Source organism: Rattus norvegicus, chromosome 18 (assembly GCF_036323735.1).
Source record: "Rattus norvegicus strain BN/NHsdMcwi chromosome 18, GRCr8, whole genome shotgun sequence".
In the NCBI taxonomy this organism is placed as follows: Eukaryota; Metazoa; Chordata; class Mammalia; order Rodentia; family Muridae; genus Rattus; species Rattus norvegicus.
In genome coordinates, this window is record NC_086036.1 from 15,334,499 (window position 1) to 15,347,384 (window position 12,886).

The following is a 12,886-nucleotide window of genomic DNA, read 5'->3' on the forward strand; positions in this document are numbered from 1 at the left end:
CATCAGTCCCAGAACAAGTCCTCAAGTGCTTGATTTCTTTTCTTCTTTGATATTTCTGCTTTAACAGTCCTTTGTGCTGTGGACATAGAAATTGAGAAACAAGTCAGTGTGTGTAATCTGTCAGAATGCTCTTTCCAAAGATGGCCACCAGAGTCTCCTTCAACCCATGCTTCTCTTACTGTAGGAGAATGGCATCCATCCTACGGAAGGTATCGAAGACTTTCCTCTTAGATCCAAGTGGGCCTTCCTGGCTGCCTGGATCAGGTGTTGTGGAAATGATGTACCATGATTTCTAGACTGCCCTTGTGCCTGTTCCCTATCACTTAGGCCTCAATTGTTATGCTGAGGGGTCTATGCCTTATAGAAAGGCCTAGTCTAGGTGTTCTAACTTAGGTACAACTAAATTTCTAACAAAAAGATGCTGTTGATACCCAGAAATAGATCCGACTAATGCTTCACATCCAAAAGCCACCACGTGGAATGTCACTTTCATTTTACATAGTTGGGCAGGAATAAAATTTAAGGTAGGTTACTTAGGGCCAGAATTACTAAGTTAAGATTTGGAAAGATCATCTTGAAGTAACAGGAGACCGCTGAAAATGTCTTAAAAAGGAGAGAAGGGATATAGAGGTGACAGGGAGTTTCACTGAGAAGAAAGAAACTCTCCAGACTCAGGAGCTGCAGGAGGAGGGGTGCAAAGTAGCCTGTGAGGTGACAGCCAAGATACTGAAGCAAAAGCTACCACCAGGTCTTGGCGTAGGCCAGGCATAGGTTGGAATTATATCTACCAAATTGATTAAAACTGTGTAATGCCCTTCCATATTCAAGGAGATAAGAAATAAATTCAATCTTTTGAAGGGACAAGTGATCAAAAAAAAAGTTATGAACACAGGGGCTAACGTAAAACCTAAGTTTATATGTCAACATGTTTTATTAGAAATCTTATTTTATGAATGAAGATACTAAGGGGAAGTTAAATAATCTGGCCAGAGTTATCTCACTTGTAAGCACCAGCACTTAAATTCAAATGTAAACCCGAAACCCAACCATGAATCCTTTCTACTTTGCTATTCTTTCCATGTGAGAGACATATGATTTACACTGTTTTTAAATTCTGAAGTGCTGTCATTAATAAAGAATAACACACATACACACACGCACACACACACACACACACACACACACACACACACACACACACACACACACACACACTGCAGCTCTATACCTCTTGCCCCATAGGCCTATCACTGAACCAACTCTCACAGCCAAACTCTGCTAAACCACCAGATTAGAAGAACTTTATTTCCCAGAAGAGCGCAGCGATAATATTACTGCCTCTTCACACACAGGTCCATTTCTCATTTGTACTGATTCTGTTGTGTCCTTGAACGCTGATGGGAGGACTCTCGACAGGCTAGAACTTAGCCTGAAGGGTACTGAGAAGATGGCTGGAGAACAGAGTTAATTCTGAGAATCGGTTGTGGATCTGTCAGCTAAGACTGAGTAAGACTGAGATCCTGAGCTAGAGAGATGGCTCAGTGGTTAAGAGCAATGGCTGCTCTTCCAAAGGACATGGGCTCTGTTTCTAGCACATGTATGGTGGCTCATAACCACTGTAACTCCAGTTGCAGTGAATCTGGCGCCCTCTTTTGACCTCTCCGGCACCAGACAAGCAGATGTCGTGTAGTAAATCATACAGGCCAAACACTCAGCTACACAGAATAAAAGAAAACAAAATTTTTAAGTTAAAAGACTGAGATCCCTTCAGATGTCTAGGTCTGACTCCTTTAGATAGAAATTAAGTGGAAGCTGCTTGAAGGTGGCCCACAGTGTGTGCGTGTGCTACCCTCTCTGGGAGGGACCCTCCCATCCAAGTTCACAGTTCATGCCGGTGTTCTGTAGATGCTGAGCCCATACAGATTAAGAACTCGAAGGTACTGGGTTCTCTAAGTTCTAATTAAAGCCATTTCTGATGAAACAAACTGTGAATCCTAATTAAAACATTTCTGGTGGAAATTTAGTCTTAGTTCATAATTTCCAGTTGTATTTTTTTTCTTTTCTTTTTTCTTTTCCATAATGAAGTAAGCTGCTTTAATTTTCTCTTTGCAGATTTCATTTGGATGAGGTCAGAAATTGGGGATTCCTCTCCCATTACTTGTTTTCCAGCTGCTGGCCTCTTGTTCCCTTGACACACTGTAGGGGAGGCATTCCAGAATCACATCTCTGCAGTGGTACACACCAGGCTTGACAGAGGAGCCCCCAGGCTCATAAAGACCCTCTCTCCTGCTCTCGTTCTGTGGCTGGGCTCTGAGTGACTCTGGAAGTCTAGGGCCACCTGGTACTTGGTAGAGCAACTGTTACCCCTCTCTGGCTTTGAGGCTGCAGTAAGGAGTCCCTTTGCATGGTTTCAGCTTTGCAGTGTCAGATTCAGCTACTAAAGCTCAATGGGTTGACTGGCATTTGAGAACCCCTGAGGAAATCTTCTCTTGAAAGCCCTGGAATCTTCTGGAAGGTTACTGACTTGTTAGAGGTACTTAGACTCTCTTCTCTCCCTATCGAACTGAGCCCTGCATGCCTCCTACCCCTTTTAAGATGTCCCATCCACTCATGCCATGAGGACATGTTCCCACTTTAGCATGGAAATAAAGCATGGGAAGGAAATAGAAGGAATTTCATAAATTCAGGCACAGACACATTTCAGTGGAAGCATTCAGACAGCCATGTCTGGGGCTGGATGGGTGAATTACAAAATGTTGAATGAAAACAGATTCTAGCTTTGAATACAAATAGCAAAAAGTGCCCATGGTCTCCTCTCCTTCCAGAAGGCATCGCCTCTGACCTCAATCCTACCTCTCAGCTTGGGGCTCATCCTACATCCCTTGCTTCCTACACTCCTTTGATGCTGAGCTGCCTTCTTTTGCCGCCCCCCCCCCCTTCTGCTGTCTTGCTCCTCCCCGGCCCCTCCCTGACCTGGATTCTGCATTCCTCTCCTCAGGTTAACCAGACCCCAGTGAAAGGTGAGCTGGGCAAACCAAAGATGACATACCTACCTGTCTTTAACACATGACAGGCACATTCATGCCCAGCTCGGCCACATCCTGGCTGCAGATCTCACAAAGTCATCTAGCTACTTACCTCCTTGACAGATGGGACTTAAAATAGCCCCCTTCCTCGACATGTCTTTGAGGATTAAAATACTGACACCTTGTAAAGCATAACATTTGGCCCATAAAAAGCAGTGAAATATTAGGTGCCATTCTTACTACAATTAGGGAGCATTCCACATGTGTGCCCACGCTGCTAACACTACTACATATGAATGGCTTCTAATGCTGGCTTTAAACCAAAGGCTTTTACAACGAATTTTCAAAGCCCTGCACATTCTTGCCTCCCTGTGATCTTTCTGACCTTGTTTCTAACAGCCCTCTCTCCCTGCTTTCTGTACTGCACATGCAGGCGCACTCTGCTGAAAACACACCTGATTCTCCTCCTATTCCTTAGTCCATCATCCCACCTCAAAGCCTTTGTCCTTGCTGGGATCCATGCTCATTGCCTTCCCTTCCAAGATGCAGGGTGAAGGTCCTCCTGACAGCCATGCTTGCACCGGCCGGTCCATTGAAAATTAGACCACCCCTTTTCTGTACCCCTTCCCCCAGCGTTACTCTTCCCTATACAACATCTGGCATGCTGTTCATTATCTGTTCACCCCCACCGAGTGCCCACTTACACTTCCCTGTCAGTTTGTGAGGGCAACGGATCTGTAAATGTGTTTCACCAATGCCCTGACTAGCCCTAGCATATAATTAGTGCTCGGCCAATACTCACCAAAGAGAGGTTAAGCCCTAAGGCAAAGCATTGCCACCACAGTGGGGCTTCCTTGGTCTCTGCAAGCATGGCTGCTCGATTTTCTGTATTCATGTGATAATAAAATTTTCATTATGTTTATTACTCTGTATTTCTCTGGGAAAAAAATGTGTTTAACACTCTGAGATTTAACCAGATGCTATAGTTCAAAAACACATTTTATTTAATGGACTGGAACCTGACATTGCAGATCTGATTGAATGACTGCAAAAATCGTAATGTTCTGTGAGTGTTTTAAAATTCCATCCACACCGTGTTCTGTAAATTATTCCGAAAAACAAAACCTAAGCTCTTAAAAATTTAAGGAAAAGTAAATTAGATAAAGCTCAACATAGAACTCTTACCGTATATGGTGGACTGACTAGTCTATGTTTTAGCATCATGCAAATCTTATTATTTTGCTGGCATACTAAGAGACCTGCCAGCCCCTGCCTTCTGAACACATCTACAATATTCAAAGGCAGATGATCTCAAAAGAGTCAGTATTAGGGGGCTGGAGAGATTACTCTGGTGTTAAGAGTACTTGTTGCGAGACTGAAGGAACACCCATTCAGAGCCTGCCCCACATGTGGCCCATACATATACAGCCACCCAATTAGACAAGATGGATGAAGCAAAGAAGTGCAGACCGACAGGAGCTGGATGTAGATCGCTCCTGAGAGACACAGCCAGAATACAGCAAATACAGAGGCGAATGCCAGCAGCAAACCACTGAACTGAGAATAGGTCCCCCGTTGAAGGAATCAGAGAAAGAACTGGAAGAGCTTGAAGGGGCTCGAGACCCCAAAAGTACAACAATGTCAAGCAACCAGAGCTTCCAGGGACTAAGCCACTACCTAAAGACTATACATGGACTGACCCTGGACTCTGACCCCATAGGTAGCAATGAATATCCTAGTAAGAGCACCAGTGGAAGGGGAAGCCCTGGGTCCTGCTAAGACTGAACCCCCAGTGAACTAGACTATGGGGGGAGGGCGGCAATGAGGGGAGGGTTGGGAGGGGAACACCCATAAGGAAGGGGAGGGTGGAGGGGGATGTTTGCCCGGAAACTGGGAAAGGGAATAACACTTGAAATGTATATAAGAAATACTCAAGTTAATTAAAAAAAAAAAAAAAGAGTACTTGTTGCTCTTCCAGAGGACCCAGAGTTTGGTCCAAGAGAGAAGTAAGCCAGCACTCCAGCACTTGTTAGGCAAAGGCAGGCGGATCTCTGTGAATTCGAATCCAGCCCAGTCTACATAGTGAGTTCCAGGACAGCTAGAGCTACTCAAAGAGATCCTGTGTCCAGCAAAAAAGAAGAAAACAGAACTCCAATACTGGAGGAGCAAACCCTTGTAGGTTAGTTCTGAAGAGACCTTCTGAATCCCAGAGAGAACATTTATCAGTTTGGATTAATAACGTGCATTATCTAAAGCCAGAGGCACACCTGTATCACAAAAGTCCTTATCAGGCCCAGAGGAAGCCCTGATGAAATCCAAATTCATTTCTACATCCCTGGTGTGATGTCAGGGACAGCACCACTGGCTGACAGACTGTGCGTTTTATTCACTGATGCAATGTGGCTGTGCAGCCTATTTTAAGTCACACACAGAATCTCCCATTTCCCATTCAAAAATACAATAGAGCACAAGCGTGTGAGCAGTGGCCTGTCCTGGGGCAACAGAGGTGACTGCCAACTGGAATCCATCTGTATGTGGAGGTGATAATGATAGTGGGAAGCCCCCACGTGAGGTGGTGCGACAGCTGTGAATGCCTTTGACAGTGTTGAAGACGAGCGCCCATAAACACGTTAACCTGTGAGGGCCTGAAGAGGAGAAGGAGCTTCTGGGATGGAGTCAGATTCACACCCAGTCCTGGTCCATGAGCTGCTGTCTGCAGTTCTGCTATTCCATTTTGGCTCTGCTGTGACAGTTTTGTTATTCCTCACATCTAAGGCAATACAGAGAGAGAAGAGGAGAGAGAGAGAGAGAAGAGTTTTAGATAACACGAAATTATTGATGCTCTTTGTCCTACATCCCGAGAGAACCCTTAGCTTGTGTCTCATCCAGTCTTTGCATGGGTCTGGTTGATGAAATCTGTTGGTGTTTTCCCCCCACTTTGGCTATTATTATCCTGCCTCTAACTCTCTGTCCTCTGGGTATGCCCTAGAAACCCTGCTTGCCAAACATAAGATTTAAATACCTCCAGTTTTACTTGTTCGTTGTTTTTGCTCGTGTGTGTGTGTGTGTGTGTGCACTCACTCCATTAGAGTTGAGGAGGGGTGTCAGTCCAGCTGTGTGTGGTATATAAGGCATACTCATCAATTACTGCATTGGTCCAAGATGGCAAGGAGTATTTTAGGGCGAATGCTCATAGGGCCCCACTAGCTATTGACTCTATGTACTACCTTTCCTTTCCTATCCTGGTTTAGTTGGAAAACTCATGTCCTCGGCAAGAACTGCAGATTTCATTCTCCTTGGAAGATGCCTTTCTTTCTTTCAGCAATCACTGGCAGGTCTGATCTGAAATCTACCCCTTCAAAATATCTTGAGAACTTATCAAACTGAGTAAATGCTTCTCTCTTGGTTCTTGAGTAAATGCTTCTCTCTCAGTTCTTATCTGATCCAGCCTTTGATGATATTTGGCCCTAGAGCCCTGTCTCTTCCTGGGAAGACTCTTTCCTGGGGCCTGGAGCCCTAGGCAGACTCCTTGTGCACACTTTGCTTTTCATCACTCAGCCTTTACAGCCTTACCTTGCTTCCTGGGTGAGAGAATGGGGGATGCAGATCCATGAATTGCTCAGGGGACCGTTATCCCACAAATTAGTGTATATCCACATAACACACATCTGCTAAGAAGACCCACCCATATTCAACAAATATTGAAGAACTGTCCATTGTGTATGAAGCCCCTGTAGGTTTTTCTCCATGACTAAAACACATTTCAAAAAACTTTCTTTCAAAAGAACTGTTTGATCTGTATTCCTAAGCTTGCTAAATTATATTATTATCCACTTGGTCACCAAGTAGATCCATCTGAGATGTTTCTGCCTCCTTCACTACCTACCCTTAACTCAAACCCATCACCTGGCCCATATCTACTTTACTTACCAAATGCTGGTTTATATTTTTTAATATTCAAATGAATGCTTTCTTTTCTAGTCCTGTGGTCTGTTGGTTTAAGTCTTCCTTGTTCGGGGTTTGTTTGGCTTAGGTGAGAGGGCTGGTTTCAGTCTTCTTCAGTATAGCATCATATGCTACCCTCATCGCAACGTGGTATGCAGAGTTCATCCTTAGTGGCCCTTTCTATACCTCCTGCGTGTAGGTCAGCTCTACACCAAGCTCTTAGCATGGCCATAAGCCCCTTCTCCTGTTAGCCCTGCCACTGTGCACTCTGCTTTCCTTTTTACAAAACAGTGTGCAGTGTTCTGCAAGAAGTACAGCCTTTCCTGTCTCTGTAAAAGCCTCACTACTCCATCCTGTCTCTCTACTCCATTCCTCTTTATGACAGCACCTCCTACTGGATGAGCATCTCGCCTGATGGGCAAGAAATTCTGATACCAACCACCAACAAATTGTTCCCGCCCTAAGACATTCATTGAATGAATGAATGAATGAATGAATGAGTGTATTCATTAGTGCCTACTGCTTACAAACATCGCAGTGAACACCACAGTGTGGAGGGCCCTTCCCTAAGAGAAGTGCCACATGGGAAGTGACCAAGAGGTTACTGTTACTCATCCTAGACAGATGTCAGATGCCCAGAGAACTCAGACCCTCTTTCCCGATCCCAAACTCAACTGTGAGTTTGGTACGGATCTTAACAGATGTACTGTAAATACGCTGTACCCGTTCATTACCCCCGGCCTTGGAAGTGTCTTGAGGTCAGAGCCTGAGGGTTTTTCTTTTCTTTGCTTTTCTTTTTTTTTCTCTATTGTTTTATCAACTGCTAGGACACAAGAAAGAAAACTGTGTTAAATAAAAATAAAAGCAATAATACTTCTAATAGCACTTGGTTTATGCCTGCCTCAATGGCAGATGTTTTCAGGGTATTGTGTAATTTAACCCCAGTATTATTACAGCTGCTTTATAGATCAGGGATCAAGATCTTAAAGATATGAAACAGGTTATTAAGATTACATAGCAGTGAGTAGTCAAGCCAAGTCTAGCACCCACAGCTGCCTGAGTCCAGAGCTCCAACTTTAATATGATGCTTGGTGAGAGGAATGGTTCATGCCCCCCCTACACACACACACATACACACACCACCCCATAGGCACCTAGAGATGTAGGACTATGGTCTGCATGCAATTTTAGGTATCCCTCTGGGTGCACAGCAAAACTGTCACCTGTAATCAGATGTACATATGTGACACCCAACCCCCTTCTTTCTGTGTGACTTCCCTTAGCCAAATGGGCACTAAGGAACCAGAAAGTTGCCAGCTCAGAGTACTGCAGCATCTTCCAGTTTAGGCACCTTTGAGCTCCGTATCTTGGACAAATGATCAAGTGTTCAGAGCCTCTATCCTTTCCCTGCTGTCTGGGGGACTGGATGGATGAGAAGGGCTTGTAGAAAGCCAAGAGGTGAGGGAGGTGGGGCTCTGGATCCCATGGAAGTCCTTCAGTTTGCAATGTCTAGTCCTCCTGAGGCATTCTGGTCTGATGTGGGGGCATTCTGGTGGATCCTCCCTGAAGCATCCACCACTCAACCTCCTGCTTATTTCCTTGAGGGCAGATGGAAACGTCTAGAACGTCTTCTCTTCTGGCAACTGATCAGACTTCACCATGCCAGGGCTATGATGGGGCATACCTTGTTAAAGAAAGAGTTCTTCACTGGAGTGCAGGACTGGATCTCATCGAGCAAGGAGGTCTTCCCTGGGATAAGCTGCACCTCTGTTTGGGATGGAAAGAATTTGTGAGACATTCTTTCAAGGGTAACCCTTTCCTAGATTTTTCAGTGTGAAATGAAACAAAGAAGGTTCCCTACGTTTAGGCTGCACCTTCAGCCTATTTGATGTCTCTCTTCTGAGACATAGACCTAGAGACCAGTTGGTTAGTTTATTGTTTCTGTTTTGTTTTAACCTTCATTCCTACATTCAACCAGGCCCTGAAAAGATTGCCCCTTTCCACCTCTGCTGGTGGAAATCCTAGGACCAATTTCCCAAGCCTGTATCATCCTCTCCCCAAAGTAGAATTTGCCTTCCTCTTTCCTCCAAGGCCAAATGGGAGAATAGCTGCCAGGTAACCTGATTTATGGGGAGAGGAATGAAAACACATCTGTTTAATGTTTTCAAATTATTACCCCTGTTACCCCTGTATCTTAGAGGGTAGTGGCTGGCCTCGGGAGCTCTCTGGGTCCCTTTATAGTAGCATGGCTCAGAGAAGTCATAGAGGAAGATTTACAAAAGCTTCAGAGTCCCTCCCCTGCTGGGCTCACTATCCCTCTGTTTTTTAGCCTACCAAGTAAATTTGTGGCCACTGTCCCCCTCCTTGAGCAACTGGACAGGGTGGGTGGGTAGGAGCATTTACTCTGCATATTACTGATAGAAAGGAGCTTAAATTAATGGGCTGTGCATTCAAATTTTGACCAAGTTAGTCCTCACCATAGCACCAATCATGTCTAGCATATTTAAATATGAGGTCATGCAAAAGTGAGCTTCATCAAAGAACCCCCCACTGAGAGAGCACAGTGGGAGAACAGAACGTTTGAGCTGCAGATAGTATCTTTCAAGTTTAGACTGACTGCCGGAAAGGGAAAGTGGTTGTGAAAGGAAACGAGTCAGAGAAATGGACAAGTGGGTCAAGTAACGGAAATAGCAGAAGAGAAGTGTGAATGGCCAGGCCCCTTAGCTAGTTGCTGGATGCAAATGAGACTTGGTGTGCTTCTTGTGCTTAAGCATCTCCTCATGGACCTTAGTGAGCCTCGGGTCAGAACTGAATCCTGACTGGATGAGAAACACAGCTGTCATAAGAGGGATTCAGATGAAGGGACCCGTTTCTGCCCTGTGGAAGTAACTGAACAAGCAGAAAAATAAAATTATTAAAATAACTGGCCAAAATGGAGTATGAAATAAAAAGGAAATGGGGAGGGACTTGCTTGAGATTATCATTACCATCTGGGCTGTGAAACATTTGATTCCAATCCCAGAAGCTTGACACAGAAATAACTTATAAGCGGGGACACATGCTGTTGAATTTTCAGGAATGACAGAATTTTTGTTATTAATATCTGTATCACAAAATGGGGAAGCCGACAGGCTGTGTAGTGGCCAATGGTGGAATGCAGCCATAGCTGACCAGTATTTGCAACTTATCATCATTCGTGTGGTACCTTTACACCCCCAATGTTTCTTCCTCTCTCCTATGGGAGAGGCGGATGTTCTCATGAGTAGAGAATCCTTTAGACCCTCTTCTGTCTGGAAGAAAACATACTGGCCCCATGCAGGGGCTGTTTGGAGTCTATTTACTGGATCCTCGGGCTTTGTGTAGTACTTAATTCTGTACACAGCCATCTCATCACAATGTTTTGGACACGTACCTGAAATACCCACTTCTTACCTAGGTTTGTAACACCAGAGATCATAGTGTGTGGTCACACTGGTTAAAAATAACACATCTTTGCAAGCCTGGCTTTACCATTTCCTGTGTGAACTTCTCTGGTTTACTGAGTTTTAAATTGGGGACAATAGTCCCTGACTTACAGGCAAATTATTTGCAAGCAGCAATTGCACTGGAAAGTTGGGCTTCCCAGTGTTAAATGCGGTGGTCACTTGTTTAATTCGCATGGCAATACAAGACAGAATCACTGATATGAGTCAGAGGGCAGGTTAAAGAATTAAATGGGGGTTGGGGATTTAGCTCAGTGGTAGAGCGCTTGCCTAGGAAGCGCAAGGCCCTGGGTTCGGTCCCCAGCTCCAAAAAAAAAAAGAACCAAAAAAAAAAAAAAAAAAAGAATTAAATGGCAGCTGAGCTTTGTGGCAAATATAATGCGAGCACTTGGGAGTTTGAGCAAGGTGATCACATGTTCAAGACCAGCTTAGACCGACCAAGAGCCTGCTTTAAAAAAGACAAAAAAGGGTCTCCTGCAATGGTAATACTGTAAACTGGTGGTTACATAGATAATTTTTAAGCCCTCTTGGGGAATTCTTTTGCACAGAGTCATTTAATTTGCAACGGTCGTCCTCACAGTATGGTCTCAGAAGATGCTGCTTCCTCACGGGTTTCATTTTTCTGCTCCTTTTAGGCAGGAGGCAGCTGCTTTGGAGAGTAGAGGACGCGGGAAAACTTAACCCCTTTTAGTCCCCCACCTTTTCTAGAAGCTAGCCACCAGGTCTTTGTGGGTTTGTCGTGCAACCTGACCACGTTTCCTGTCGGGGCCTTGGAGCTTCCCCAGACCTGGGTATGGGTCCTTTTGTGTGTACAGCTGCAGGGACAGCCTGGTCCAAGAGGAAGCAGCTAGAGGAAGAGCCATTCGCGTACGGGTGCAGGGCGGGTCCATGCCAGATGCCGGCCAGCCCCTTGCTCTGCAGCCTGCAGCCCGGGGCGCTCGTGCTGCGCCGCTCTGCGTGAACCTAGGCAATCTGACGAGTTAGAGGGTTGCTATGGCGACAGGCGGCCACGTGACCAGTCACAGCCGCTGCTGCGGGCGCCCTGACGTGGGAGGGCGTGGCTTTCGAGGGCGGAGCCTTTGGAGGGCGGGGCCGGGCGCGGAGCAGGAGCAGAGCGCGGCTGCAGGGTGAGCAGCAAGCAGCGGGGAGACACAACCCTCCGCCCCAGTCAGCCTCCGCGTGTGTTCCCTCAGTCGGGAGAGCGCCAATGCCGGGGCCGACCCAAACCTTGTCCCCAAATGGCGAGAACAACAACGACATCATCCAGGATAACGGGACTATCATTCCTTTCCGGAAGCACACAGTGCGCGGGGAGCGGTCCTACAGGTACTGGCACAGGAGGCTGCGGACGGTCTGTCCCGTTACGTAACGCGGAGGCCGGGATTGCTTGGTTGCAGGGTCTCGTGTAGGTAGTGTGAGCATGGAGGCTTTAGCGGGTGGATAGGTTTGTTGCCTGCAAGGGGTCCTTCCTCCATCTCTTTCCTGCATGCCATCTTCCTGCATCCCCGAAGGGACGCGAGCTCTGCACTTCCTCTCCCCTTTCCCTTTTAGCATTTAAAGGAACCATTAGGTGGCGGGCACTAAAGAAGCAAACAAACGGGAGAATGGCGAGAAAGGGAGGATGGTGAGGAGCGCGCTTGCGCTTAACCTGGGGAGCATGCAGGAAAAGATGGAATCCTCTAGATGAAGCTGCAGTGTGTGATGTTAAACCGCCAGATTGATGGAGCTTTGTAAGAATTCTGCGCGCTGATTGGTGCAAGGATTGACAGCAGAGGTCACAGTGTCAGACATTCACCAAAATTCTCTCCATAGAAGCCTAGGCTGATTAGAAAGAGACCGGACTGTTTCAGATCTAGGAGAAAAAGGAAAAAAACCACAAAAACCGTGCCGCTGTGCATTTTCTGAAGAGTTTTATGGCCTCTACATGGGTGGGGGAGCCCTTCCTTCTTATTTACAGTAGAAAGGTGATGCCTGATGTTTTGCCGAGGTCTAACGTGAGGATGGGAATGCTATCGTTCATTGTGAGCTTTTTGATTAATGAGTTGTCTGTGCTGTTAGCATCTATTCCGCATTAACATATCTGGCAATATGTTCCCATAGATAAGCTCATTAAAATTGTTTGCATTGTTTGATAAGGATAACAATGTGATGCAGAACGTGGGTCTTAGGCAGCTCAGGGCCAGACTTACTGAGAGATAGATAACTGAGGTTGTGTTTCCTCGGAAGTTCTTTTGTACTAAGGTGGTTATTTTTAAACGTAGCCTTCATAACCACCAACAATGCTTTTACTTTAGAGCAGAACACACATACCTGTAAGATGGACCCCCTCAGCCAGTAAGCAACAGGAAATAACTCTCTTTAAAAAATAAGCCTTCCATCTGAATCCCCAAATTGTATTCTGGGCAGAATATTCTGTGTTCAAAATCTACATGC

The 12,886-nt window shown here is 45.7% G+C and overlaps 1 protein-coding gene and 1 long non-coding RNA gene across 4 annotated transcripts in view; one reads left to right on the top strand and one right to left on the bottom strand.

Moving 5' to 3' along the window:
• Positions 1-12,886, top strand: part of Mapre2 (microtubule-associated protein, RP/EB family, member 2) — a 140,805-nt gene that overhangs the window by 30,997 nt on the left and 96,922 nt on the right. The window contains exon 1 of one of the 3 annotated variants that reach the window (NM_001101000.1): positions 11,630-11,779. The exons of the other annotated variants lie outside the window; for them this stretch is intronic. Within the exon in view, the coding sequence (NP_001094470.1) occupies positions 11,661-11,779 (119 nt within the window). The 5' untranslated portion in view covers positions 11,630-11,660. Of the gene's footprint in view, positions 1-11,629; positions 11,780-12,886 lie in introns of those variants that run through there. 3 annotated transcript variants of the gene reach the window in all.
• Positions 1,795-11,375, bottom strand: LOC120098207 (uncharacterized). Its single transcript, XR_005496301.2, has 3 exons — positions 11,153-11,375; positions 8,656-8,738; positions 1,795-5,796 (listed from the first exon to the last, which is right to left on the bottom strand). It is a non-coding gene; the product is annotated as an uncharacterized LOC120098207 (long non-coding RNA).